Source organism: Miniopterus schreibersii (assembly GCF_964146895.1).
Source record: "Miniopterus schreibersii genome assembly, chromosome: 2".
In the NCBI taxonomy this organism is placed as follows: Eukaryota; Metazoa; Chordata; class Mammalia; order Chiroptera; family Miniopteridae; genus Miniopterus; species Miniopterus schreibersii.
This window is the reverse complement of record NC_138102.1, coordinates 114,285,217-114,297,820: the sequence shown is the minus strand read 5'-3', so window position 1 is coordinate 114,297,820 and position 12,604 is coordinate 114,285,217. Positions and strand designations below refer to the sequence as shown.

Genomic DNA, 12,604 nt, shown 5'->3' with positions numbered 1-12,604 from the left:
TAAAAAATAAAATAAACTCCCTTTCACTTTAAACTAAAAAAAAGGAGAAAGAATATTATCATGACTAGTCTGGTGCTTTCAGTGTATATGTCTCCTAACTTCCTATTACTTAAGCAGCTCTGCTCTGAAAACCAGATATCAAGATCGTCTCAAGTAATTATAACCAAATTTTATAGCCTTTATGGGTACAGAAAATCTGGTGTTTTTGATAGCTATCTGAATGGCTCAGTCACCTTTAGGAATTTCTAGACTAAAGTTGGCTATGATTTGATGTCAAGTTATCTATCAGAAGTTTAACTTGAGGTCCTAGCATGACTCTGGGTCTTAGTTAGACACATTTTTACAAAAAAATAATCTGTATAAAATACTCATTTTTCCTTCCTCTAGAGAACAGTTTTTATAGATGATTATATTAATTCTAAGAAAGCATTAACTGATAATTACCAAGTAAAATAAAATCATTATTTAGACCTTTACTTTCATTTTAAAGTAGCAATTTAGATTGGACTGTCATAACATTAAAACTAGTAATATTCACTAATAAACTATTAAAATCAACATATATAGACTCTCAAGCTATATTTACTAATTATTTCTTAGAAACAATAGTAACCTCAAAATATTCAACTGAAGAAAATCTTAAGCAGTCTAAATTATAAAAATTAGTGCTTAAAAGTCTTAAAAAGGTTTAAATAGTATTTCTAAATGTCCTTAAAAATTCTTATGAAACAAGAGTATTTTACAAACTGACATGGATTTTGTTGAAACTTACTTTTGTTGAAAAAAATTAAAGGGTTAATTTCTAATATGTGGTATTAACTTAGTAGACTTTCATTTTTTAAACCAGCATTTATTACTGAGGAGATCCTGGCCTGCACAGAGCAGTGCTACAGGCTGCCCACCCACCATCCCAACCCCATCAAATTCCCAATCGCACTTTTATTTGTTTTAAACATTTTTACAAAAGAATTTATTTGAAAAATAAAGCATTCAACAATTTAAAAACAATAATAAACAATCAAAAGGAAAAGCTGAAAATGACTTGACAATTAGGATTGCGCAAAATACGTATCTTAAAAGATGACTCACCCACACGCTCTCTAAGTGCCTCATTTTCATCAAGGATATCATTGATCTTCATCTCAAGTTTATTGATTTCTTTTGTCAATCCTTCAATCTCTCGATCTCTTATTTTAATTTGGTTTTTACAAGTCTTTATTTCAATAACAGCGTCTTCTAAACCATATACTCCCTAAAAAAAATACCCAATCTAATTTAAATATAACATGATTTATTTGACTAAATTATCAAAGTCCTGAATTTATTTTCTTATTAAATCTGTAAACATATACCTAAGGTTTACATCACTAAACTGTGTTTTTTATTGTGCTTTTAAAAAAACAAGTTCCACCCAGCTGGGCGTGGCTCAGTGGTTGAGCTTCGACCTAAGATTCAGGAGATCCCAGTTCAGTTCCCACACAGGGCACATGCTCGGGTTGGGGGCTAGATTCCTGGTTGGGGGCAGGCAGGAGACAGCCAATCAATGACTCTCGTCATTGGTGTTTCTATCTTTCTCTCTCCCTCTCCCTTCCTCTCTCTAAAATCAATAAAGATATTTAAAAAAAAACAAAAAAAAACAAGTCCAGTAATGATGAAGGAAAATGGAAGACTTGAAACTTCCCAGCAAAGCACCCTAATAGCAAAGTGATTCAGAGTAATACATATAAAACACTTCACAAAATATAGAAAATAAAAGTTAAGGATCAATCGGCGATATCATTAGAATATGTAAGTCATTAGTTGCCTGACTTAGTGGTAATCAGATTTTAAAATATAAAAAGTATAAAGTCAGGCTCTGTTGCCACAGTAGGCAATAAAACAGTCTGTGTTATAACTTTTATCAAGCTAACCAAGTGTCACATCTACATGGTGGCTCAATGACACGGATTACAAAGAACCTAATTCTGCTGCCTCACCAAAGCTGATTATCTGGGCAAAGGGTTTGAAAACAATTCTCCTGCCAAAAAGTAAATACTACCCAAAAGTCTGAATAGTTTAGTATAAAAGGATTAGGATAACCTTTATCATACAATACTTCTGGAATGCTTTTAAATCTAAGCAGTAAACAGCAAAGAGCAGTCTAACTGTGGGTGGCAAGGAAAAATCTAAACTCCCTGAATGAAGAGATAAAGATAAGTACCGATTCATAGTCTTTTAATCGCTTCAGAGTCTCGACCAGTTCCTTATCCTTTTCCTGAGCGTCGGCCTCAGCCAGCTCAGCAGTCCTCTCGGCCTCCTTAGTCTTTTCTTCTAAAAGCTGAACCTTAGAGTGCATTTTCATGAAGTGAGTCTGCTGAGAAAGTGTTGAAGTGCCTACAAGGTAAAAGCGACAATCATAAATGAGCTGAATTGACTACTCATTGCTTTAAATCACTGATTCCAATATGGGGTGCAGGAAAATGGTATATCACTCAAAAGTCCTTTTAATATTATAATTTTATATTTGTAAATAAAGTTATATTTTGGTTTTATTAATAAAACAACCTCAAAAAGTAAAGTTTAATAAAATCTCAGCTGAAGGGGTAGGGATTATAAAAGACTGCAAAACATTGCTTTACAGAGAATGATCATTGTGCAAAGACTGCTAGCATATTTTTCTAATATTCAACCTCTCTTTTGTCCACTGTAATAGAACTATGGACTTTTAGCTGAACATATGACCACTTGAAATAAACACTAAATTTCTACTTACACTCCAGCAGCTACGTGCAAGTCATGTGACTAATGGGATATAGACAGAAAAGCCATGTGCACATTTCAAGAAATGTGGTGGGTTTGTTTTTTTTGAGGATGTACTGTAATTTACTGAGAGCCTCCCCTCTCTGCCCTCACAGTCTCTAGGTCACTTTTAGATCTTGTGTGCTAGCCCCAGGAAGATGGCTGGGGGCCTGGGCGAAGAGTACTGCTCCATGAGGCCCACAAGGTGGCTGTAACTGTCTTCTTCATTCTGCATGAACACAGCCTGCAGATTCAGCTCCTCGTAAAGTGCCTTCACCCAGGCCACCTTCTCAGCCTCTTGCTGCCCATAATTTTCCTGCAGGATCTGACGCTGTTCCAGAGAGGCCCATTGCAGACAATGAACCAACAATCAGCCAGCTGTATTTGTTGTCCTGGATGTCTATGCCAATCTTGCCTGTCACACTGGAGTCCCCAAAGAGGTCAAGGTAATCATCCTGAATCTGAAAGAGCTCTCCCATCTCCAGCAGGATCTTCTTGGCATTGGCATATTCCGTCTCCTCTTAATGCCCGCCATATACCTAGCAGCAACTACACGAAGGCAGAAAGAGTAGAAAGCTACCTTATACTTGACAACAGATTTGTACCTCTTTCCAGTAAATCTGCCAAGACCCACATTGCCTGCGGGGCTGTGGTGAGGTCCCGCGGTCTGTTCAATCTCCATCAGATAGGAACTCTGCAGGAAGAGTTCGATCAGGTTCAGGTAATAAGCTGCTCCCGGCAGTAGAGCTTCAGCAGTTGGTAGATACATGCTTCCAGAAGCATAACTTCACTGATGGCATCAAAACCTATGCCTAGCTTCTGATACCAGCAGATCTGCCCCTCTGCCAGGTGAGGGATGAATCCATAATGTTGTCTGACATCAGGAAGAAAGCTTGGAGCAGTTCCATGCACCAGCCCACAGTTATGGCCCACTGGAGACTATCAGCATCCTGCTTTCTTGGTTCCACCAGATCCTGGAATGTTATGAGCACTGTCATGCACCGCTGACACTTGCCTCCAACAGCATTGTTTCCAGGACCTCCTTGAGCCAGGCAACAGCATCTCCTGTACCTGAATGTCCCATGTCATCCTCAGTCAGCACCCTGACAATTTGGGAGAAGTGCTGGATGAAACTCCACTTTTTTTTTTGTCATATATATCCAATTTCTGGTCTCCATTCATTCTGTTCCTGGATGCCAGTCAAGAAATGTTTTTAAAGGAAAGAAGTGAATCTTTCTTTTTTTTTTTCCTTCCTCCTGGTAGGTGAAATATAAATATTGAGGCTGGAATACAAATGGTCTTCTTAGGACATGAGATGGAAACTGCATGTTGAAACAGGCAGAGTAACAAGATCCTGACATCTGATATTTGTGCAGCTATCACACTAACCCTCAACTAGTTGCCTCAATTTTGTTTATATCATGAAAAAATGTATTCCTATCCTGTTTAAACCAGTTACATTTGATTTTCTGTCACCTGCGGCTAAACTTAAACCTAATTAATAGCTTAAAAAAAATCCCTACTTTATCTTACCAAACTGTTGTTCGAACAAAATATAGTATTCCTACCATTGTAAAATTTATTGAAACAAATCATTCTTATTTTCATCCATAATAAACATCTACTGATTTACTGGACATACACGTATGTATTGGAATTGGACTAGTGTAGGAGATCACATCTGTATAAGAAATGAGTCCTGCTTTCTGGAGCAAACAGCCTAGCTAGGGAATGTGACAGAGGCTAAGTTGTCCTCAATATCTATTCTCCCTTCTTTCACACGGCTCTCCACAATATTTACCTACCTATGCTTAAATATGTGCTCTTTGCTTCTTGTCCCTTCTTCCTTTATCTTGCTCTTTGGAATGTGGATGTGAAGCTAAAGCTCCATTTTGTATGAGGCAGATGAAGGCAACACCCCTGTACAATGGTCTAGATTCAGGCATTTCCTAATTCCATCGCACAAATGAGAAATAAATTTCTGTTTTGATTTGCACCATTTTTCAAATCTGTTTCTGACAGCTAAACCTAATCCTAACTAATGAAGGGGCAAACACCACTAGCTGTCATATTTACAAGTTAAATTCAAGAGGTAGAGTATACTCCAGTACACAGATCTGTGGCTTTAGGGGTCTTGTGCTATGACTGACTGAAGTGTCATTAGATAAGACCTCTTCCTTATTTAATAGCAGAGATCAACTGCCCACTTCCTCCTGGTGGCTGGAATATGTAACACCCATAACATCAGTCATCCTTTTAAAGCAGTTTAAACTACTGTCAAAGTATCATTCTAATACATACATTATACACACACATATAGAAATGAATATATCAAGTGGGCCTAGATGCTGCTCAACAATCAAACTACATTTCCCTAGCCTGTTCATTCTTCCAGGGGACCATTCTATACTTTCTCTTTTCTATTCTCATCTCAAACTTCAAATACATATTCCTCTATCCTTACTTTCAGCCAAGAACCTTGCTTCCTGATTACTGAGAGAACAGAAGTAGTAAGTAGAAGTCCTACAAGTTCTCACCATCAGGACACCTACCCAGCCACCTGCATCTATCTGTATCTATACACTCCACCTTCCGTCCTGTTATTACAAATGAAATCTCTGTGCTCCTAAGGCCAACTACTTGACTGAAGCACTACATTACCACCCCATTGCCTTCTGAAGGATACTGCTCCAGAAGGTTCTTCTCTCCCTCCCCTATTTCATTGCTTCTTCTTTAATGGATCTTTCCAATTAACCTAAAAGCATGATTATTTCTTCCATTTTACAGAGAAAAACACTTTTATCATTCCTCTTTCCCCTCAAGCAACTACTCTGTTTTTCTCATTTCCTTCATAGAAACCACTCCTAAAGAGTCTATATCTGTTCTATTTTATATTGAATGATTTACCCTTGAATCAAAAATGACCACTGCTAAATCCAATGATCAATTTTCAGTGGTCGTATTGACTTAGCAGCAGCAATAAATATAACCCTGAACACAACTGTATCTCTTCCTTGATGACATTGTTTATGTGGTTTTCAGAACTCTGCATGCTCCTGGTTTTCCTCCCACCTTTCTGACCATTCCTTTTCATTTTCCTTTAGTTGTTCCTTTTCATCTCCCCAGCCTCTAAAGTAAAAGTATTCCAGGGCTCAATCGTTAGATTTTTCTTCTTAACCAATATTTCTTCCTTGATCTCAGCTAGCCTCATGATTTCAACTAGCATCTTTATGCATATGGTTCCCAAATTTACATCTTTAGCCAAGATTGCTCTCTCAGACTTTTCTATACAAGGGCTTACTTAAAACTTTCAAATGTCTAATAAGCATATTAAATTTAATATGTGTTGTTTAACTAAGTACCTGGTCATCACTAAACCTGCCCTTTCCACAGCCCTTCCCAGTGTTCAAATTAAACATCCTGATAACTCTTCCTCTTACATCCTACATCTCATCTGTCAGCAAATTTTATTTCTATCACCTTCAAAATATATCCAGACTGACTACATGTAATAGCTCCACTGCTTTAAGCTACTATCACCTCTCCAAAGATTATTATTAATATTATTGCAATAGTCTTATAACAGGTCTTCCTGCTTCTGTCCTTACCCCTCCTATACTCTATGGAAGACACAGTCTAAGTCAAATTATATCACTCCTATCTTCAGAAACTTTCTTTGGTGTTCCTTCTCACTTAAAATAAAAGCCAAAATCCTTACAACAAACTTTAAGGCCCCATATGATATGGCTCCTGGTTACCTTTCTGATTTCATCATGCCCCACTTGCTCATTCTGCTCCAGCCCCAAAGGCTTGTTCCTGAAACATACATGGTTCCTGAAACATACATGCCTCAGTGCCTTTGCACATATTACCACTGCTTAGGAACACGTGCATGGCTCACTCCTTCACTTCCTTTAAGTCTTTGTTCAGATATTCTCAACCACACCACCAACCACAACCACCATTATATCACTGACAGTTACATAAACATACATAGACTCACTCATTGCTCCTCTGTGCCTAATTATTTTTTATCTTCAGCAATTACAATAAATATGTCATAAATTTATTCTGAATAGTTTGCATTAATGTGCTTTCATGTAACTATAGTATCTAGTGCTGTGGAAGTATAAGACCACTGATGTTATAAGGGCTTATCTTCAGAGTATTTGATGTGTTAGGCAAGGCCGTATCACCCAGGGTCAAAAGAATATGATAAGACATTAAGTTGGGTAAGGTTAATTCAAATGTTGACAAATTAACTTACTGCTGAAAATTATGCGCAATGCTGCCACAACGATCAAAATTTTACTGTCTTCCATTCTTTGTTAATTACAAAGAAGGGGATTAAATAAATACAATCAATTACATCACCATTTTTCATTTCTTTCATACAGCCAACCTAGTAATAAAAGTTAATGTAATTTTCATCAGAGAAAAATTACAGAAAATATTTCCATCATTTACAAATTTAACTAGTAAGATATGTAGTTAATATCCCATATAATTTTTGAAAACTTAATAAAATTCAAATAGAGAAAAATCAATAATATGTCTATTGTGAAATGATTTTTTAAAAAATATTTTAAAATGTAACAATATATAAACTAACTATATTTATAAAATATTAAATTACCTTTGTTTCTTTGGAGTTCATTTTTCAAATCTTCAATAATAAAAGTATTTTTTTCCATTTCTTTTGTATATTGTTGTACTTGCTCAGTGAGCATTTTAATATGACTATCCCGTTCTTGTATACCCTATAAAATATTTCTGATTACATATTATCTTTTTATGAATATTAGCATACATTTTAGAAGTAAGAAAAAAGGTAGGTCTTGTTTTTTTAATAAGACTGTAAAATATATTTTTTGTGGGTCAAAACTATGCCTTTTACTATTTTATGTATCTCAACTGCACTATACAACATTAAGTACACTGCCGTCACTCTAATACTTAAAGATGATTTAATGGCTAACACTCCGGCAAATAGGAATTCTAGAACTCTCGAATATTTGTGGCTTCTTAGGGCTTCTTTTATGTTACTTTTCTCAATCATCCATCCAATTCTATCTTTTTACCATTTTGCTGTTTGCGTTTAGCTCTTTGCATTCTCATTTACTCAACTTAGCTTTTATCCATACATCATTCAAAATTACTGTCTCTTCAAATTGTTCTTATTTACCAAATATTTCCAAAATTTCCTTCTTTCTTTTGAACTATGAGTATAGAGCACTGATAATTGAAGAGTAACTTCTTTCTGTATGAACATATTTGTACTAAAAATAAAATCCTTATGTAGTACAGTCAAATTATAACTACACTCTTAGCTTATTTCACATTGTACAGGACATTTCAGCACTAAAGTACAATAGAATAAACTTTAATAACAGAGTATTAAGATATTTTTAAATTTCTAAGTTTTTAATAGTTTCATATTAAATAATTCCCAATCAAAACAATGAGTATATTATCCACATCAACGTAGAAAAATACATAAAATAATTCTATTCCCAATTCGAAACTTAACTCTAATTTTTTGTGGGACTGGATGGTGTAAGAAATTTCAAGAGAATTTATTATATATCCAATAGTGCAAGCCACTAGATTAGGCACAGGTTATATAGTAAGACACAGTGCAAGGTTTCATTGCCAACTTTAATAAAGCTGGTTGATAAACCAAATTTTGAGGTTTTACCTGTTGTAGAGCCATAACATTACTTTTATCAGCATCAAGCTGGGCATTTTTCAGTTTCTCCCTCAGTTTATGTAACATTTGCTGATATTCAATAATTTCATCATCTTTAGAAGACAAAATTAACTAGAAATAAACAAAATAGAATCGGTTACACGCGAGAAAAATTAATAAACCATTCCTTATTTATGATAAATAACAGATACCATCAGGGGATTTCAAAAAAATACAGGAAATAAAATTCTTTAACATGAGAAAGTATCAGCAACTGTTGAATAATCATTTTTCCTTTTGTGTGTACAACCTGAAGTTCAAATAAGAAATGATTCCAAAATACACATTGTAGTTTTTGCTTTTAGAAATTGAATCTAAATAATCTCACATTTTCAAAACCCATTCCTAAAACAAGGTTATAAACACCTCCACATAATTACAAAAAATGTTGTATAATTAATCTTCATGAAGAAAAGGCTAATGTGCCATTGAGAAGGACAAAGCATCCTGAATGAATGAAAGGCGTCTGCGGTTTATGAGGGAGGCTAGCCCTCCCTAGACAAGGAAGGGAGAGGCCCTGAGCCTCACAACACGCACAGGGTTAAGGAGTTACCACCTACTTCCCGGCATCTCACCGTTGTTTAACACTGTATTGCATATTAGAAAATAGCTAGGGGAGTAGATCTTGAAAGTTCTCATCACAAAAAATAAAAAATTGCAACTATGTATGGTGATGGATGCTAACTGAACTTATTGCAGTGATGATGATTTTGCTATGTATACAAATGTCAAATCACTACATTGTACACCTGAAACTAATGTAATGTTATGTCAATTATACCTCAATTTAAACTAATGTAATGTTATGTCAATTATACTTCAATTTAAACTAATGTAATGTTATGTCAATTATACCTCAATTTAAAAAAAAAAAGGTATTTTGTGTTCTTTGCTAGTAGGACCAATAGCAATCTATAAATTAATTTATAAACTAAATACATAACTCAATAAAATAACTAAAACATTTTAAAAAACTATTTCTGAAATTTGTATTAAGAAACACATTTATAAGGAAGAGTCTAAAAACAGAAAAATGAGAACCGCTTTTTTCAAATATTTAAACAGTAATTAAAACAAGTATACATGGTTAAAAAAGAGTCCTAAAATAAATTTAAATGCAACAAGTTTTGTATGTAATAAAAATGAAACTGTATTTCAGTATGAGAATGATAAAATATTCATTAAATGATGTTTGGACAACAGACTAGCTCTCGTGCATCCATATCTCACTCTTTATACAAAAATTAGTTATATATGCTTTGAAGATCTAAATGTAAAAAATGAAAGTAGAAAATACTACAAGAAAATATGAGAAAATAATTTTATACTCAGAATCCTTCCTAATTATGACACAAAGGCCAAAAGCCATAAAAATACAATAAATTTAACTACATAATATACAAAAAGAATACTTCATAGCAAAAAAATACCATAAAGCCAAAATACAAATGAGAAATTGAAATAATATATTTGCAAAATGTATCACAATTATACTTGTAGCAATTTACTCTATGGATACACATTTTCAAAATATAAATATACAAATATATTCATTAGAACAGTTTCCAGCAGCAAAAATTGGAAACCTCTTAAAAATCACACAATAGGGAATCAATTAAATAAAAAACATAGCTACAAAGAAAAATTACTCAGCTATTAAAAAGAACAATGCAAGATGATAAGCACTGAAATAAAATAATGCTTTTTAAGATACTAAGCAAAGCCCTGGCTGGTGTGGCTCAGTTGGTTGAGCGTTGTCCCTTGCACTAAAAGGTCACGGGTTCCATTCTGGATCAGTGCACATGCTTGGGTTGCAGGCTCGATCCCCAATAGGAGGCATGAGGAAGCAGCTGACTGATGTTTCTCTCTCACATTCATGTTTCCCTCCCTCTCCCTTCCTCTCTCTAAAATCAATAAAAACAATTTTTTAAAGGATACTAAGCAAAAATAAAGTACAAAAGAATACATATGCTACCATTTCTCCTCCAAAAATTAAATATGGTTAAAAACAACTTTTTCCCCCCAGGGGTTGGTAAACTATGGCTCACAGGTTAAATCTGCCTTGCTAACCTGTTTTTATAAAGAGTTATTGGTAAAGAACCTTGCTCATTCATTTACGTATTGTCTACAATTGCTTTCATGCTATAATAGCAGAGTTGAGTAATTATACCAGACACCAAATGGTCTAAAATATTTACTCCCTGGCCTTTTACAGAAAGTTTACTGACCTCTAATTGATTCTGTAGATCTCATTTCCAGTGCTACTGCCTTTGATTAAAATATAGATTATCTGAGCTTCCCAGATGATAACCAATTCCAAATAGCCAATAAGATATAATTATTCGAACCCTGTTAGAAACATTGACTATAGAAGTGATATCTTTTATAATTAGAATTATTTATTCAGAATCATTTCAGACTTTTTTCATAATATGCAATCATTACAATCCTAGCTTCTGATATGGTAAGGCTGGGGATACAGCTGTGCTTGGAGAGTGGTGAGGAAAAAGAGACTTCTGAAAAGACATCTCAGGTAATTCTGAAAGATCCCTTTCTTTACTCCCATTCCCACTGAACGCCAAAAGCTTGATTAATCTGACATGGAAGGAGAGTCAGGAAAACTGACTCTACACTAAAATTTAACCTGGAACTATATAACTAATGTATACAAGGTAATTATGATTTATGCAAAAATAATTAAATTATTTAAAATTATCTATTTTAGATGACAAATACATTATATTTTGGGCTTAGATTTCTACCAGAAAGTTTAGATTCAAGATTAACGCACTGATGTGAAAGAGCTCATTCAATAACAAGTTAGCTAGAGAACTCTGCAGGACAGTTCTTAACAGTTTTTCTAGCTAAGACATTTAATACACTTTATAAAATGCCTAATAAAAATGTCATTGACTATTATAAGGCCTTTAAAGAAAACTAAGACTAAAAAATTGAAATCTAAACTGCAAATGAAAAAGCCATTATATTAACTGAAAAAGGCACCTTCCATTCTTCTACTTTTGCATTGACAGCTGCCATGACTGGATCATCTTCTTCATTTTTTGCTTTAAGAAGATCTGTAAGCTCCTGCACCTAAAAGGCAATAATTATTTCTAAAATTATTGCAAATTATCACAATATAAACACATTTATTATATATAAATATTTATAAATACATTACACACAATATGCATATACATATACATTACAAAAGCATACTCATTACTGGAGCAGTTCTGAAGTTAGAGGTGACATTTAATGGTTTCTATACCTTTATATTTGTATAATTATTTTTCATTAGTAAGAAATTATATTTTTAAGCATTATATATTTTAAATAAGTTTAACCCCATGTAAGTGTGAACAATATATGTTTCTTTGATATTTATAGTATATTTATGGTATAAAACTAAACTTTATGGCCCACAGGGCTGCTAAGAGTCTTTGTAGAAAATTCCCATAATTATTAGCTTTAAAGGACTACTGTATACACATTTATTCAAGTATCACCTTTACACCCTACATGGCAAGAATTATGAGGTATGTGTAAGAAAACTGGAGAAACAGATGTGGACAAATATAACAGCTAGGCAACATATTACAGTATAAAATACTATAGCATAAGACAAAAATCCATCCTAAAAAGTTAAAGTACTATCCAGTTTCAAATAATTAGTAATGAGGCATTATGAGATCTGCGAAAATTAGTCCAACAGAAGTTCTTACTTGAAGCCGATAATGCTCATTTTCTTTTTTTAATTGGTCCATTATATTATCTGTCTGATGCACAATGGCTTTCATTCTATTATATTCATCAGTCATCTTCTCCATTTCCTGTACAGACTCTTCCAGATTTTTTCTCATTTCTTGATTCTGAACTTCAATTTTCTCATTAGCTTCTGTTAAAGTCTAAGAAAGTTAAAGACACTATGATTAAAAACAGTTGAAGAAATTGAAATTTAAGTATGCTAAATTAAAATTGAATAGCATCATTAAGTATCTGTTAGAGAAAAGAAAATTCTTTATAGATCTTAAGTATCAACTGTTGTTGACCAATTAAATCAAATTAATATCAAGA

General features: G+C 33.8%; 1 protein-coding gene and 1 pseudogene across 3 annotated transcripts in view; both read right to left on the bottom strand.

Moving 5' to 3' along the window:
- Positions 1–12,604, bottom strand: part of CEP290 (centrosomal protein 290) — an 85,221-nt gene that overhangs the window by 63,246 nt on the left and 9,371 nt on the right. For both annotated transcript variants that reach the window (XM_081127579.1, XM_081127578.1), the window contains exons 9-14: positions 12,253–12,435; positions 11,531–11,620; positions 8,477–8,599; positions 7,415–7,538; positions 2,201–2,373; positions 1,090–1,252 (exon numbers count right to left, since the gene is read on the bottom strand). In XM_081127579.1, the coding sequence (XP_080983705.1) occupies positions 1,090–1,252; positions 2,201–2,373; positions 7,415–7,538; positions 8,477–8,599; positions 11,531–11,620; positions 12,253–12,435 (856 nt within the window). The remainder of the gene's footprint in view (positions 1–1,089; positions 1,253–2,200; positions 2,374–7,414; positions 7,539–8,476; positions 8,600–11,530; positions 11,621–12,252; positions 12,436–12,604) is intronic.
- Positions 2,909–3,960, bottom strand: LOC308552324 (farnesyl pyrophosphate synthase pseudogene; annotated as a pseudogene). The gene has a single exon. The product of its transcript is annotated as a farnesyl pyrophosphate synthase pseudogene (transcript).